The sequence below is a fragment of the Abramis brama genome (assembly GCF_963993115.1).
Source record: "Abramis brama genome assembly, chromosome: 6".
NCBI classification, from domain to species: domain Eukaryota; kingdom Metazoa; phylum Chordata; class Actinopteri; order Cypriniformes; family Leuciscidae; genus Abramis; species Abramis brama.
The window spans coordinates 31,900,021-31,914,165 of NC_139968.1; the positions used below are offsets into that span (position 1 = coordinate 31,900,021).

The 14,145-nt window shown below is 39.0% G+C and overlaps 1 protein-coding gene across 5 annotated transcripts in view; it reads left to right on the top strand.

Annotated features, from left to right (window-relative positions):
* Positions 1 to 14,145, top strand: part of asic1b (acid-sensing (proton-gated) ion channel 1b) — a 218,333-nt gene that overhangs the window by 166,459 nt on the left and 37,729 nt on the right. Inside the window, exon 1 of one of the 5 annotated variants that reach the window (XM_084118351.1) lies at positions 4,943 to 5,033. The exons of 2 other annotated variants lie outside the window; for them this stretch is intronic. Coding sequence is in view for 2 of the 3 variants with exons in the window: in XM_084118349.1 (XP_083974475.1) it covers positions 6,771 to 7,373 (603 nt within the window). In the remaining variant the exon portion in view is untranslated. Of the gene's footprint in view, positions 1 to 4,942; positions 5,034 to 6,419; positions 7,374 to 14,145 lie in introns of those variants that run through there. 2 more of the 5 variants (XM_084118349.1, XM_084118347.1) reach the window with 2 other exon arrangements.

The following is a 14,145-nucleotide window of genomic DNA, read 5'->3' on the forward strand; positions in this document are numbered from 1 at the left end:
TAAAAAAAAATAATAAAAAAAAACATTGGATGGATTTTTATCATTATATGATGGTTGTGTACAGGCACTGCCAACACACATTTCAGTACAATCGACTTGAAAAAGTGCATGTACCATTATATGACCCCTTTAACAATCAAATGGAGATTTTACTCAAGTCTCTTCCCTCTCAGATTTTAACTAAAAAAAAAAGATCAAATAATCTTACATGTGTAAAACATTTTTTTAATATAATTTATTAAATATTTGTAAATATTTCTCTTCAGTAGAATGAGATCTCAAAAATATCTCAAATTGGGATCAAATGCGCCAAATATGCAATCAAAACTCAAGATCTCAATATGAACTAAATTTTTCATCAAACTGCTCTCTAGTTTTCTGGCTCTGTACTCTTACACTGTACAGTTCGAAGTTGTAAATAAAACTACTCCATTAAACTACTCCAAAATGACTTAGTAAAATCTGTTGACTTCAGCTATCTTTGCCAATGGTGACAGTTCAAAAATGGGAAAAAGCACTTCTTGTGTTTTTTTGCCCAAAGTTTGCATGCCTGTAACTCATGAAGTATTAAAGATATATTAATATCATTTTAGATTCAAATTCTTAAAAAATATATATATATTGGTGTCTTAATTTTTAAGGCACAATATGGATAATTCTCAGAGATATGGGGATCTCAATGTGGCTCCATGTTTAAATTTCTTTAAGTCTACCGATTTTCTATACATAGCTAAACCAATGCATATTAAATATCATCAACTTCTAATCAAAACTGCACTTAAATGTATTTATTTTTTTGTCAGGATGGTACATACATACATTCATACATACATACATACTGTATGGCATTAGATTTTAAAGAATAACAACCGAATGTCTTTGAAATTTCAGTCAATAGCATTTTAAACAATGGCACTCAAAATTTTGAACTGAATGTTATTGCAACCATGTATAAATGAATGAAAATGCATATTTTTCAATTAAAGAGAACTTAGAGAATTAGTATAAAATAAATAAAACTACTCATATAAAAAACAACATTTTGGAATTGAAAATGTAAGTCGCATTTCAATAGATGAAGAAATCAATCTTCATCAAATTTAATTTCCCTCAAGAAATACAGAATCTTCCATTCAGGCAAGAAGAGCTTTACTTTGACTGAAGAAATCAATGAGCTCTTGTTGTAATGTTGGAAGGAGCTGTATTGCTGTCGTGCTTTTTGTTTTCCCTTTGTTCACCATGAAATAAACCACTCTAGAGCACATCATGGCTATTTTGGGCTGCAAATGATTCTTCCCATCAAATGCTGTCTCAGTTGTGGCTTTGTCATGGTTCGAGTCTCTTCCTAAACCCATTGGCCATCTCTGCTAGACTTCAGTATCACTCAGCTAACACACTGATGGAAATTAACCATGGTTTTAATATAGTAAAAACTGCCTACCATTTGAATAACCGCAGTTTTACTGCAAATACCATGGTTAAACTAGGTTAGTGTAGCAAAACCATGGTTAATTTGTGGTTATCAGGGCTTAACTATAGTAACCATGTTTTATTAGTAGTAAAACCATGGTTAATTTTGAGTAGCAGAGATTGGTACCTCAAACATTCTGAATTGTAGGAGTTTTTAACATCATGGGCCCTATCTTGCACCCAGCGCAATTGACTTTGTACACCAACGCATGTATCATTCCTATTTTGCACCTGCGCACAGCGGACTTTTTCCTCCACAGACGGACGTCGGTAAATTAGGGAATGAATTTGCGCTCCCGGGGGCGGTTCAGCGAAAAGAGGAGGCGTGTTCCGGTGCAAACGTTCCCTGGTGCTATTTTGAAGGTTTAGAATACAATTCCACCACTGACCAGGAAAACCCTAGTCTAAAGTCAGTGGCGCGTTGCGCATGTTATTCATATGCTATTTTAAGGGCGCATGCTTGGCCATAATCAATGTAGCGTGTGCACAACACGCATACACTTTGCTTATCTCATCTAGCCTACACTGACACAGCAGTTCTCATTTTTAGAAAACCATACATTATTACAAGGAACAATATTAACACACGAGGGAAATCATTGTTGTGTCCATGAAGATAAAATGAAAAAATAGGCATAAATCTAGCCTACACATTTACCCAAATTATTTTACGCCTTTTTAACCGAAGCTAATTTGGGTGTGTTTTTCCCATCCCCATACAATGTCACTTCTCTGTCTTTTACGGCCCTGATGAGAACATCGGTCTCCTCGGCTGTGAACCGCTCCTGGCGTGCGCCGGGCAAATCCGCCGTTATAATAGCAATCCACCATGGAACAAGCGCGCCTGCTCTTAAAGGGAATGTGAGATGTCGCTCTGATTGGTTTATTTCACATTACTCCCAAACCACACCTATGAGTAATGAAGCTACTTCAGACCAACACATTTTAGATTTGCGTCGGGCGCAAGAGTCATTTATCCCGCCGGTATAATAGCAACAGCGCCCAAGACCTGCCCACAAAGTTACTTGCGTTTCGCGCTTGATACTTGCGTTTCAGATCGTTAAAATAGGGCCCTATATGTTCTGGTTTGTACCGAATCAGACATTCTAGAGTCATTTTCAATGTTAAAGGGTTAGTTCACCCAAAAACGAAAATTCTGGCAGTAATGACTCACCCTCATGTTATTCCAACCCCATAAGACTTTTGTTCATCTTCGGAACACAAATTAAGATATTTTTTATTAAATCTGAGAGCTGGATCACTCCCCATAGGCTTATATGGGATCGAAACTTGCCGGCCCAGAAAGTTAGAAAATACAATGTTTAAAATAGTCCAGTTGACTACAGTGGCTCAACCATAAGTTTATCAAGCGACGAGAATACTTTTTGTGTGCAAAAAAAACAATAAAACAATAAAAATAACGACTTTATTCAACTATTCATTTTCTTCTGTGTGGGCCTCTGAGTGAGTTCACGTAGTGTAACAGCGCAGCGCTTCTGTGTTGTACGTCAGCACGTAGGCTCACTATTGGCCGACGCTGGTCATGTGTGTGATGCGTGTGACGTACAGCGTTCGTTTTTGCAAAGGCAAAAAGGCGTTTTTGCTTACCCTCAAAAAGTGACAACTTTAACATGCTATGTAAAAATATCTGTGGGGTATTTTGAGCTAAAACATCACACACACACTCTGGGGACTTCAGAGATTTATTTTACATCTTGTGAAAAGGGCATTATACCACCCCTTTAATCAAAAATATCTTAATTTGTGTTCCGAAGATGAACAAAAGTCTTACTTACGGGGTTGGAACAACATGAGGGTGAGTAATTACTGACATAATATTTGGGTGAACTAACCCTCTAAAGTACCCTTTTGTATCCCAGTGCAATGTTGTGTAAAGAATACGACTTTTTCAGGGTCATGCGGTTGCCTTTCAATCGTCATTGAGAGGGTCCACTTTTGGACCTAGACTACTGAAGCATTTTATACACAATTCAAAGCATTTAGTTTTTATTTCAGGCCAAAGGAGATGTACTATCACCCTTTCTTACAAAATAGCAGTGCATACCCATTTAAGAGGCTTGCATCAACCTTCTAGATTTTTTTTTTCAATCTTCACCAATATGATGAAATATTTTTCCAATCTTTTAACCCATTTCATTATCTAAAAGAAAACATTGTTCGTTTGCAGCAGCAAACTGTGTGGAGTTTTTCTCCAAAAAACAAACAAACAACAACAACACAGTTTCCTTGTATTAAATTGGTCTTTGACGCCAAGCCTGCAGACCAAGTTTTAGCCGAATACTAATTTGCGTCTTCATCTGGGTGTTGATGTAGCTCAGTGTGTGCTTGTCCCCATGGCGGAGCTGCATCCTCTTTGATGAAGACGCTTGTAAAAAGCATCTGTGACTGTCGAACATGTGGGTGTGCAATGACGAACTGCCACTGGGGTCCCATTCCAACTGCATATGTCTCAGAAAAATCATTGCTATTCCTTCTGCCTGAGTGACAGAATTTCTGAATTCCAGAATTCACTGAAAAGTGACACAAAAAAAAAACTTTTTCAAGATAAAAACACAATTCTTAATTGTTTATTCATAATTTTAACATTTCTAAATCCAATCTATATAATTATAAACAATAGAGTGGTACCTGAATGACATTTTTGTAGGTCAAAACGAAAGTCAGTATTACCCTTGTTCCCTCAAAGGATTTTTCCATTTTATTTTGGATTATTGCAGAAAATAAGGTATGCGACTAACAAAAGCTTATGATTCTTACATGTTTTTTTCATCGTGATAATCTTGACAAATTTGACAAAAACCCATTAAAATAGAAAAACTGTCTTTTTGGATGATGAAACCGCAAGTGCTAAAATGCTCGTTTTCAGGTTTTAGCCTGCAAAAATACATCATCCCTGCATCACTCTCTAAATATATTTTGCATAGTTTATTACAATATTTACTAAACTGAATTAAGTAAATTATTTAAAAATATTTATCTTTAAAGGTGCTCTAAGTGATGTCACGTGTTTTTTAGGCCAAAACATTTTTTGTCACATACAGCAAATATCTCCTCACTATCCGCTAGCTGCCTGTCCCCTGAACACACTGTAAAAAAACGCAGTCTCTGTAGACAGCCCAGGCTCCACAAACGGCAACAAAAACAAACTGGCCCAGCCTGGACCACGAAACATAACAAACAGTGTTCCAGCCAATAACCGACAAGAATGATTTGGGGATGGGGGTTGGGGGGTTAGTGCGCGTGCACATGAAGAGGGATGTGGGGAGTGGAGGAGAGAGAAGCATGAAGAGGGAAGCTAGCTAGAGGAGAGATGTCCTAACAACGACTAACGTTAAAATTTATATTCTTGAGAATTACGATATGGCCGACACACGACCAAAGAGACGACGTTCCGATGAACAGATAACAAAAAATATGGAAAAGGAGAAGGAACGTGCAAAGTCCCGAATTTACATCAGAAAAGCGTTCAAAAGGTGGTGAGAACTCCGCTGGCAGAAGGGCTTCCAATCCGACATTCAGGAGGCTCTGTTTTTGCTGGACAGGTGTGTAAATCCAGTTTGGTTTTTCTAAATGGTTCATGACTGTTTCAGGAAGCACGGAAGGGAGGGGGAGGGGACGGGATGAGGAGGAGGGAAGGTCGAGCTAGCCTCCGTTTTGTTTGACAATACTTTGAACGTCAACAAGAAGTGACGTCACCCAACATCGCTTAGAGCACCTATAACAAATCTTCTTCTAAGTATCAAGAAATGTAATTTGTGCGTACTTACAGCGTACATCACAATCTGTTCTCTTTCAAAATAACTTGTTAATTGTTTTCATGAGCCTGAAATTCTCTTTGTCATTAAAAACCTCTTTTTGGCACATATTTAATGTGACTTTGAAATTAAATGTCAAATGTGAATCGTAACGCCTCCACTGTAATTTATTTGTGACATTCATAGCTCCTCGCGTATATTTTTTCCCTCAATAAAAGAAAGGACAAACGGAAGAGACACACAGTGCTTTAATGTCCACAGATCCACCCACCAACATTCACTTCACATAAGACCGAACGCATCCAGGTGTTTACAGGTTTATTTTGGCACAGCGTTCTGGTCAATACTGTCCTCTGTTATGTAAACATTTGGACAAGCACCCTTTGTGAGGCATCTCAGAGCCTGCCAGTGAAAAAAAGGGTTATTGACTTTGAACACATTGTTAAGGTAAGTAGGCCATGACCTGCGGGCCGGGCATTATGCCCACTTTTGCCTGTTTGACTTACAGCCCAAACTTAAGAACAAGCCCACTTACTGTCTAACAGGGACGGAGGGTGTAATTATTGGTCTGAATGATGCATTGTACAACATTTAGCTAATTAAAAATGAACCTTATTTTGATAGTAGAGTGAATGTGCTGATGTTAACGTAAGTATGCCTGTGATAGGTGCTATTTTCGATGATATGCTCCATGAATATATTAACAAACTGACACTTCACTGTCACACTGAATTCATTTAGAGACAAATCACCTGCTGCCATTTCATGAATGCATGTTTGCTTTCAGAATGACCTAATCTAAGATTATAATTAAAATATATATAATTATATTTCATGCACATAGATCATTTACAAAAAGCATTATAATTTATCATCAGTATTATGCATAATGCTAAATTTTTGATTCAAATGTGGCAATGTTTTTTTTTATTTTGTCATCTTATGGGTCAAAATAAATCACTCGTGGTTAATTATCATATAAATACGTCATTTTTCTTCAAATAAAATGGAAAAAGGGAGAACCACTACAATAAGAAAGTTAAGTGAAGTAAAAGACAGCAGAGGATGCACGCGCTCACAGAGGAACAGAGCAGAGCGCGCGCGGAAGGGACGAGGCTCGCGCTGTTGCAAAACGAGCGGTACAAATACTCCCCGGTGAATTACTTAAACTGAATTTATGAAAATTGAACTTCTTAAAGTGCAGAATAGATTTACAGTGTGACAGAACCGCAAGAGCACATGACGCGAGGAAAATGTGGCGCCGTATCCTTTTCTGGCAACAGTTGAGACTTTTGTACGGGCTATATTTCGCTTCACTGAGAGGGAAAATATGGAGAAATAGCATTTTACCGTCCTCATTTTATACAGCGCTGTATTTCAAACAGTTCTGATGAATCTGCAGATTCCTTTCCCGAGCGAACCGTCTCAGGAACAGAACCGCGCGATGATTACTCGTTTTGGAGAGCACTGGAACGTTTAACGCGTCGCTTCTGAGGTAAAACTGCGCGTCAAACGTTCTCCAAAATGTGCCAAGGCGACGCCGCACCTAAACAACGCACGGAAGGATTTCTGAAAGAAGCCGGCAAGCTCTTCTTAAAGCACTCGACCTTTCATGGATTAAGACATGTCTTTCTGAGCGGCTCGTACCCGCGCAGAGTCGCGTGGCTGCTGGCGTTTTTGACTGCGTTGGCGCTTCTTCTCACTTGGTCCTCCAACCGGGTCCGATACCTGCTCTCGTCGCCGGTGTACACCAAGGCGCAGATGGTTTACGCTAAACACCTCGTATTTCCCGCCGTGACGATTTGCAACCAGAACATCATACTGCCGCGGCGTATGAAAAAACCGGACATCTTTAGCGCGGGACGGTGGCTCGGGCTTTTCGGGAAAAATTGGCAGGTGTCCGCTGCGGTTCGAGACGCGCTCGCGTCGCACGATGACGGAACTAGTAGTGAGCCTCCCTGGTCACCGTTATCTCGCATACTGGACTTCAACCACTTTTTGCCCCCTCCTCGAGACTCTCAGCCCTCTATGAGGCAGTTATTGGACCGTCTGGGGCATCAGCTTGAGGAGATGTTACTTTATTGTCGATTTCAAGGGAAGCTGTGCGGACCGCGCGACTTTAGCACCGTAAGTTTGTTCATTCAACTTTAGGATAAAAACGATGAAAGAATCGTAAATGGAAGCGTTCTGTTAGAGATGTTTTTTCTTTATCTTGCAGTTGTTTAATTAAAAGTAAGGATTTGTTCACAATAGCATACTTCCATATTTCTCGTAGCCTACTATTTTTGGAGTAGCCTAGCCTATGCATATTGTATCTTATGTGCACCACGCAAATTTGAGCATTTTTCAACTAATGTAATACAATGGTAATTTGTGTGCAGCTACTGTGGGGTGGGGGTAGCGCAATGGATAAGACACATGCCTTTGGTGTGAGAGACCTGGGTTCGAATCCACTGTGAGACACCAATGTGTCCCTGAGCAAGACACTTAACCCCTAGTTGCTCCAGAGGCGTGCGACCTCTGACATATAGCAATTGTAAGTCGCTTTGGATAAAAGCGTCGGCTAAATGAATAAATGTAAATAAATGTAAATAGCCACTGCCTCTTGACCTTCCATGTCCATTGTAGGCTAACTAAGTGCAAGTAATTTCAGCTGCAATTTTAATATATTTTTTGACTCTGTATACAGACTTGGAAGATAAACAGTATACTGCATGTTGCCTACTACTTAAAAAAATAGTAAACGACACATACTCTGGTTCACGTTACATGGAGTTTATATAGTAATTGTAACTATAAATTACTCATAATTACATGTAACTAACCCTAAACTAAACTTAATCTTAATCCTAACCCTATAGTAAGAAGACTACATGTAGTTAATTAATATTACTCAGTACTTAAATGTAGAATTACACTGTAACAAGAACACCTTAAATTAAAGTGAACCCGGTTATTTTAAGGTGACAGTTACATTGTACTTGCTCAAATAGTACTGAGTAATAATAACTATGTGGGGTGGGGGTAGCGCAATGGATAAGACACATGCCTTTGGTCAATGTCGCTATGATTAGAGTTTGGTTTGGGGTTAGTTACTTGTAGTTATGTACAATTTAGGCTACTATTATTTCTCTAAGTACATGTAGCAACATGTAACTGTGTCACCTTAAAATAAAGTTTGGTAACACTTTATTTTACTGTGTCCTTGTTACATATGTTACATGTACTTACAATTGTAATAACAGTAAATTATGCATAATTACATGCAACCAAATCTTAATTCCACCATATCCCTATAGTAAGTACATGCGGTTGCTTAAAATTACTCAGTACTTAAATATATAATTAAACTGTAACAATGACACCTTAAAATAAAGTGTAACCTAAAGTATTACCAATACTCTTACTGCTTTATATATTGTGTACTTTGGACAGTATATGTGAAATTTCCATGTGTCCAAAATGTGTAGTATACAAGAGCACATTGCATGAAAAAATGGATCCCACATAATGCACTTGACCTTTTAATTTCCGGAGTGACAAATGTCGTGACATTGTCGACTGCATTTGAAACATCTCCACAATTTGGTCAGCATGCCAGATGTTTCAGACGTTTTTACACAAAATTGAAATTAACTAATTTTTGAGACGATGAATGTCGCTCACTGGATTAAACACACAAAATAAAAAGATCACATGACAATGTTTGAAATATTTTATCATTGCACTCTCTCCTCTCATGCTACTTTTAAAAATAGTAGGCAAATACATTATCTTCTGCACTGTATTCAGTAGAACGTATGGTAGTGTTCTACATGGCCTCAGTCTTGACCGCATTTATCTAGGTGACTGCTTGGTTTTAAGATCGCTTTATATGCGCAATTATATTTATGTCAGTAAACAAATACAATGCCGCTCTAGTGTCATGTTGAACACATTTAACAATGTGACTCCCGGGATATCATGCTTGATATATTGCATCAGGAGGCCCTCAGCATCCCAAGAGCCTTATCTGCAATCTCCTCGCGTCCAGGTCGCACGTAATTTAGCTAAATGTATGCAGCACGTCGTATTTGCTGTAGAAATTATGATCCGTCATTTTGACGAGGGCAATGCCCCGTGAATATCTTTATTCTTCGTTCTGCATAATGATTGCATTGCAAGTATGTGAGGAAAAAAATGAGGAGACACAGTCAAGGTGTGTATTTGGGAAATTATGACTGGGTTTATGTGGCTCGTTACTTTTTGACACTTCAATTTTGCATTATTTTTTTAGGGGAATTGCTGGTGTTCAGCATGAATCATTTGCCTGTTAGGCTTAAAGCATTTTTGCTTGATTTGTAGTTCAGCATCAATGCAGCTGCTGTGGTAAAAGGCCACTTTCCCTATGGGCTTGTTTCTATTTAGTCAATACACACACACTATTTTAAACGTCTACGTGTAGACAAAACGTTTGCTTTGTAATTCCACTTTTCTTTCCCCTGTTCACACATGAGCAGAGTCACTTTGTCTAGTTCAATTGCAGCACCTCTGCATGAGTCAGTCTCAAGGGTCTATACAGATACGCTTTCATTTAAATTGCATCTATCTTGTACTATCAGCACACTGGAGTCTGAGATTGAAGCGCCAGTCGAGCTTGAAGTAAACTGTAATTATTCTAACACTGTTCTCAACCACTCTGCATTTCTTCTCGCTGTAAAGGAAAATGTATTTTCAAACAGAACAGCGCTCTGTTTTAAGTGCACACTATTGGTAAGAAGGGATTGTAAGTGAGTTTGATGAGTCAGCTGATGTGATGGATTTTAGGCCCTGTTTACACCTGGTATTAAGGATTGTTTTCGTCAATCTGATCTTTAAGCTAAATACAGGTGTAAAATGGGGTCTAAAACGCTTTGAGCTTGTCCACTTTCGACCACTTCCAGAGGTAATCGAAAACACATTAGACTGGATTGCTTTGGTAGTGTGAACTCTCATGTGGTCGAATGCGTTCAAACAGCCACAAAATACGTCTACTCTCCGCCGACTAACCTAATGCATGAACATTATGGGAAGCACACTAGCCAGATAACTTTATCGGCTGGAGACCCAAGTTTGGTCTAAAGAGGAAAAGCGTACCAAGCACAATGTTCTCTCACCATTCCTGATTTCTAACACACACTCACAGCGTCCGGCTGGTATTGCGTCTGTCAGAGCGGAAACTAAAGCTGATGATCTCTGTTTGTTTTTCTGTCGTCTCTTTTCACATCCATGTGTAAATTGCATGAGCTTATTTCATCCATTAGATCGAAAGATCTGAAAAAGCCCATACATTTACCTGTCCATAGACCCTCTCCTTGAAGAAATCAGGACTGAAGTGGTTGAAAGTGGACAAAAGAGACGGGTTAAAACACAAGGTGTAAACGGGAATGTGTCTCTGTCGTGATCCGATCGACCAAAACACATCTCAATACCAGGTGTAAACAAGGCCTTAGGTTTGTTCCATTCAGATGTTTCCTTACTGGTGAGAGGTTTGGGTGTGTTACTTGACCAAAAGATTTTATGACAATTCATTGGTTAAAGGGGGTTAAAAATTAATATTGTGTTATGCTATATTGTGTAATGTTGTGTATTGTGTTATGTAATATGAATACTTGTTTATTATTGATGTATCTACCTTAAAGGAGACATATCATGCTTTTAAATCGTTCCTTTTTACATATAAATCATACATTTGTGGTCTATATAAAGCGGAATTGCAATGCTTGGGTCTGAATTCCTCATTATTATAGCTCCACAGGCCACTTTTCTACCCCTTTTCTGATGTGTGTCTGAGAGCAACTCGTTTTGGTGCGGTCTTTTTAAATGCAAATGAGACACTTCATACCCCGCCCCCTCTCCAGGTTGCAGAGGTGACACTCGGTTCAACGCCACCCCGTTCGGCCATTTTTTGTAGATTGATAGCAGAGATACGATTATCTAGCGGCACAGAAACTTTTGGACATCCAAGATTTGTGTCAACACAGAAAACATTTCATCATTGGATAGTTTTTTCGTTTTATTAAAGTGTCGTTTTATGTCAGCTTAATGCCCGGAACGCTTTTCAGAAAAGATAAGGCAACTTATTTAGCACAATTCACACGGTAATTCAGGAAAAAAATATCTCGGAATGCTCCACATGAAACTTTGGTCTTCCGACCTTTTCCACCCTGTCGATTTATTTTGATTAATATGTGCGAGGGAGAGAGAGCAAGACAGCGCCTAGTTTGGAGACGGTGAAGTCTTGTTTACACTTTCGCCTGGCTCGGAAGAGAGAGAGAGCGCACGCGCAACCGGGTCTCTCTCTCTGCTCGTTCTTTCAGTTAAACATGCGCCCTGACACAAGCGCAGCAGTTCATCTACATTACTCAGTGATCAAATAAGACATTGGCAGGACAAAAAAATTGCTTTGGCGGGCGCTAAAACAAGTTCAATGCAGGAAAAACCCTGTTGTTGCTGAAGTAGTTATCCTTGAAGTGCTTCGCGTTCACGCACACAAAAATGACTTTACCCACAGATGTGGGTACATTTCCGTGAAAAATAAAACTCAACCAGGCACTTTGAAGAGGTTCTGATGCTGGGAGACGGTGTAATGAAGCGTGTGGGTTACTACATCCAACAACCGAACATTTTAACTTACCCTCTCGTAACTTCTGCATCCTTGAGCTTGGACTACAAAATCACAGCGAGAAATAAAAATGGAGGAGTGCTCGAAGTGTTGGGCCAGGAGTCGATGTCCTTATTTGGCAGTTCCGCTGCAAATACTGTGACGTCATTGTTCAAAAAACGTAATAGAGAATAGAAAAATCGGAACAGGTTGCAAAATGTGACCAAAACAGTATATAAAGATATCAACGAAGCACCTGAAGAGACTAATTTAAACTTTTCTGTACTTCTAAACACTCCAAATATACAACAAAATGCATTTAAGGGCTAAAAAAGTGGATTTAGCATGATATGTCCCCTTTAAGATGAAACCTTTACTCAAAGTGTCTAAAAATGATTACATAGCCTACTTTTAATGAATTATTCATAGTGTTCTCTCACCCTCATGTTTTCTGACGTATCTCTAGTTGTAATTTTAATATGAAAACATTTTGCTTTGCATTCCTCAGTTTTTCAAATGAGAGATGATTTGGATGAGGATGGACATCTCAAGGGAAAAGCCGCTACTGTGCTGCAGGTGGATTGAATCATATTGAGAATCAATAAGCCTTTGGCTCTAAAGGTTGGAGTCCAGTGTGGAGACCTATCTGAGAGACTGACCTGAGATGACATTGAGAGATTGGAGCCTGTGTTTCTGTCCACAGGCAGACCACTAACAGATAAATCGTAACCCCTTTAGCAGGCCTGGTGGTCCTAAATTGGCCATATTACCTCTCTATTACATCACTGAGTCTGCTGTCGATGTGTGCGACAGCCGTCAATAGAGGAGCCGGTATTGATTTTTGTGGCCAACTTTAGTTGAGGCACACCCTGTGGCCATCTTTGTGCCAGTATTGATTGCTGTCAGACCAGGAACACTAACCTCTCAAACATAACAAACACTTAAGCTTTTAAGATCAAACCCTCACACAGCTACCTGGAGACCAAGGGCTCTTCCGACTGAAGCTTTAGTCTGAATACTTTAAAATAATTCTGTTGCATCCTCATGTGGTTCCAAACCCCCAAAATGCACCATAAAAGTAGTCCATATGGCTTTTACACTATATTCAAAATCTTTTAAAGCCATAAGATGGATTTGTTTGCATTACGACAGCCATAGATGGTTATTTAATCATTTCCATTAATTAAGGGCTTAAAATTGGGTCTTTTCTTGAGGCAAAACTATATTTCATGCAACGTGAGCAGAACAGATTTGTGTAATTTGTTCGTAAAAACATACTAAGTTAAACTGTCATGTTCAATTGAGTGGTTTGCATATTCTGCCCACATTTTATGACTGAAGATTGTCTGATTTGGAAAGCATGTGACACGTTCAACAGCTTGACTTTGGCATCAATGTTACTGTATAATTGAGTCGTTTTCTGATTCAGCAGCCTTGATCTGATCCGTTGTGAAAGCGCAGAGCCATCGCACTTCTGAAGCCACCAGCTGCGGCAAAACGGACAGTGAGTTGTGCAGCTTATTAGACACGCAAGCTTTGCAATCAAAGTCTTTTGACAACTCTGACAAACAGCTTTAGGTTGCTAGGAGCTCGCCATGGTGCGCGGGCAGCCCTCGAGCGGGCGGCACAGTGCCATTTGGGTCTCAGTGAATTATTCATTTCAGAAGGCGCAACTATCATTGCGCTGATCTTGATCAGTACTGATGGGTATATCAGTCACACTCGCGAGACACCGCACCGCGTCTTCTTCAGCAGTCTCACTTCTATCATGGTGAAGTGGAAGCTAATAGTGACGTATCGTCTTCTATTTCTGGCCCTGCTGTGTAAGGTGGATTGTGAAATTGCTTTGTGGAGTTGCAGGCATGTGGAAGAAAGCATTAAATAAATAAATACTTTTTTTTTTTCGTGTCTCGGGGTGCAATAAAAAAAACAATGTGCAATTTTAAAATCACTCTTTCACAATTCATATTTCATGATAGACTTTTTCATAGTTTCTGCCTCCTTTTGTGTTGATAAATGTGTTGGGTTTTTAGAGTGGTTATTAAAATACTGCCACCTATAATGGAACAGATTATGTTTCACCTTGTACAATATTTCCTTTTACATGCATTTTGTTATATGTATAAGCTCTCACACACACACACACACACACACACGTACACGTGTAAAGCATATAAGTATATAAAACTAGTAATCTTTTACAATAAGTTTGTTAACACAATAGTTGACATTAACAATGAAGAAAACTAAGCATTTGTTAATCTTGATTAATTCATA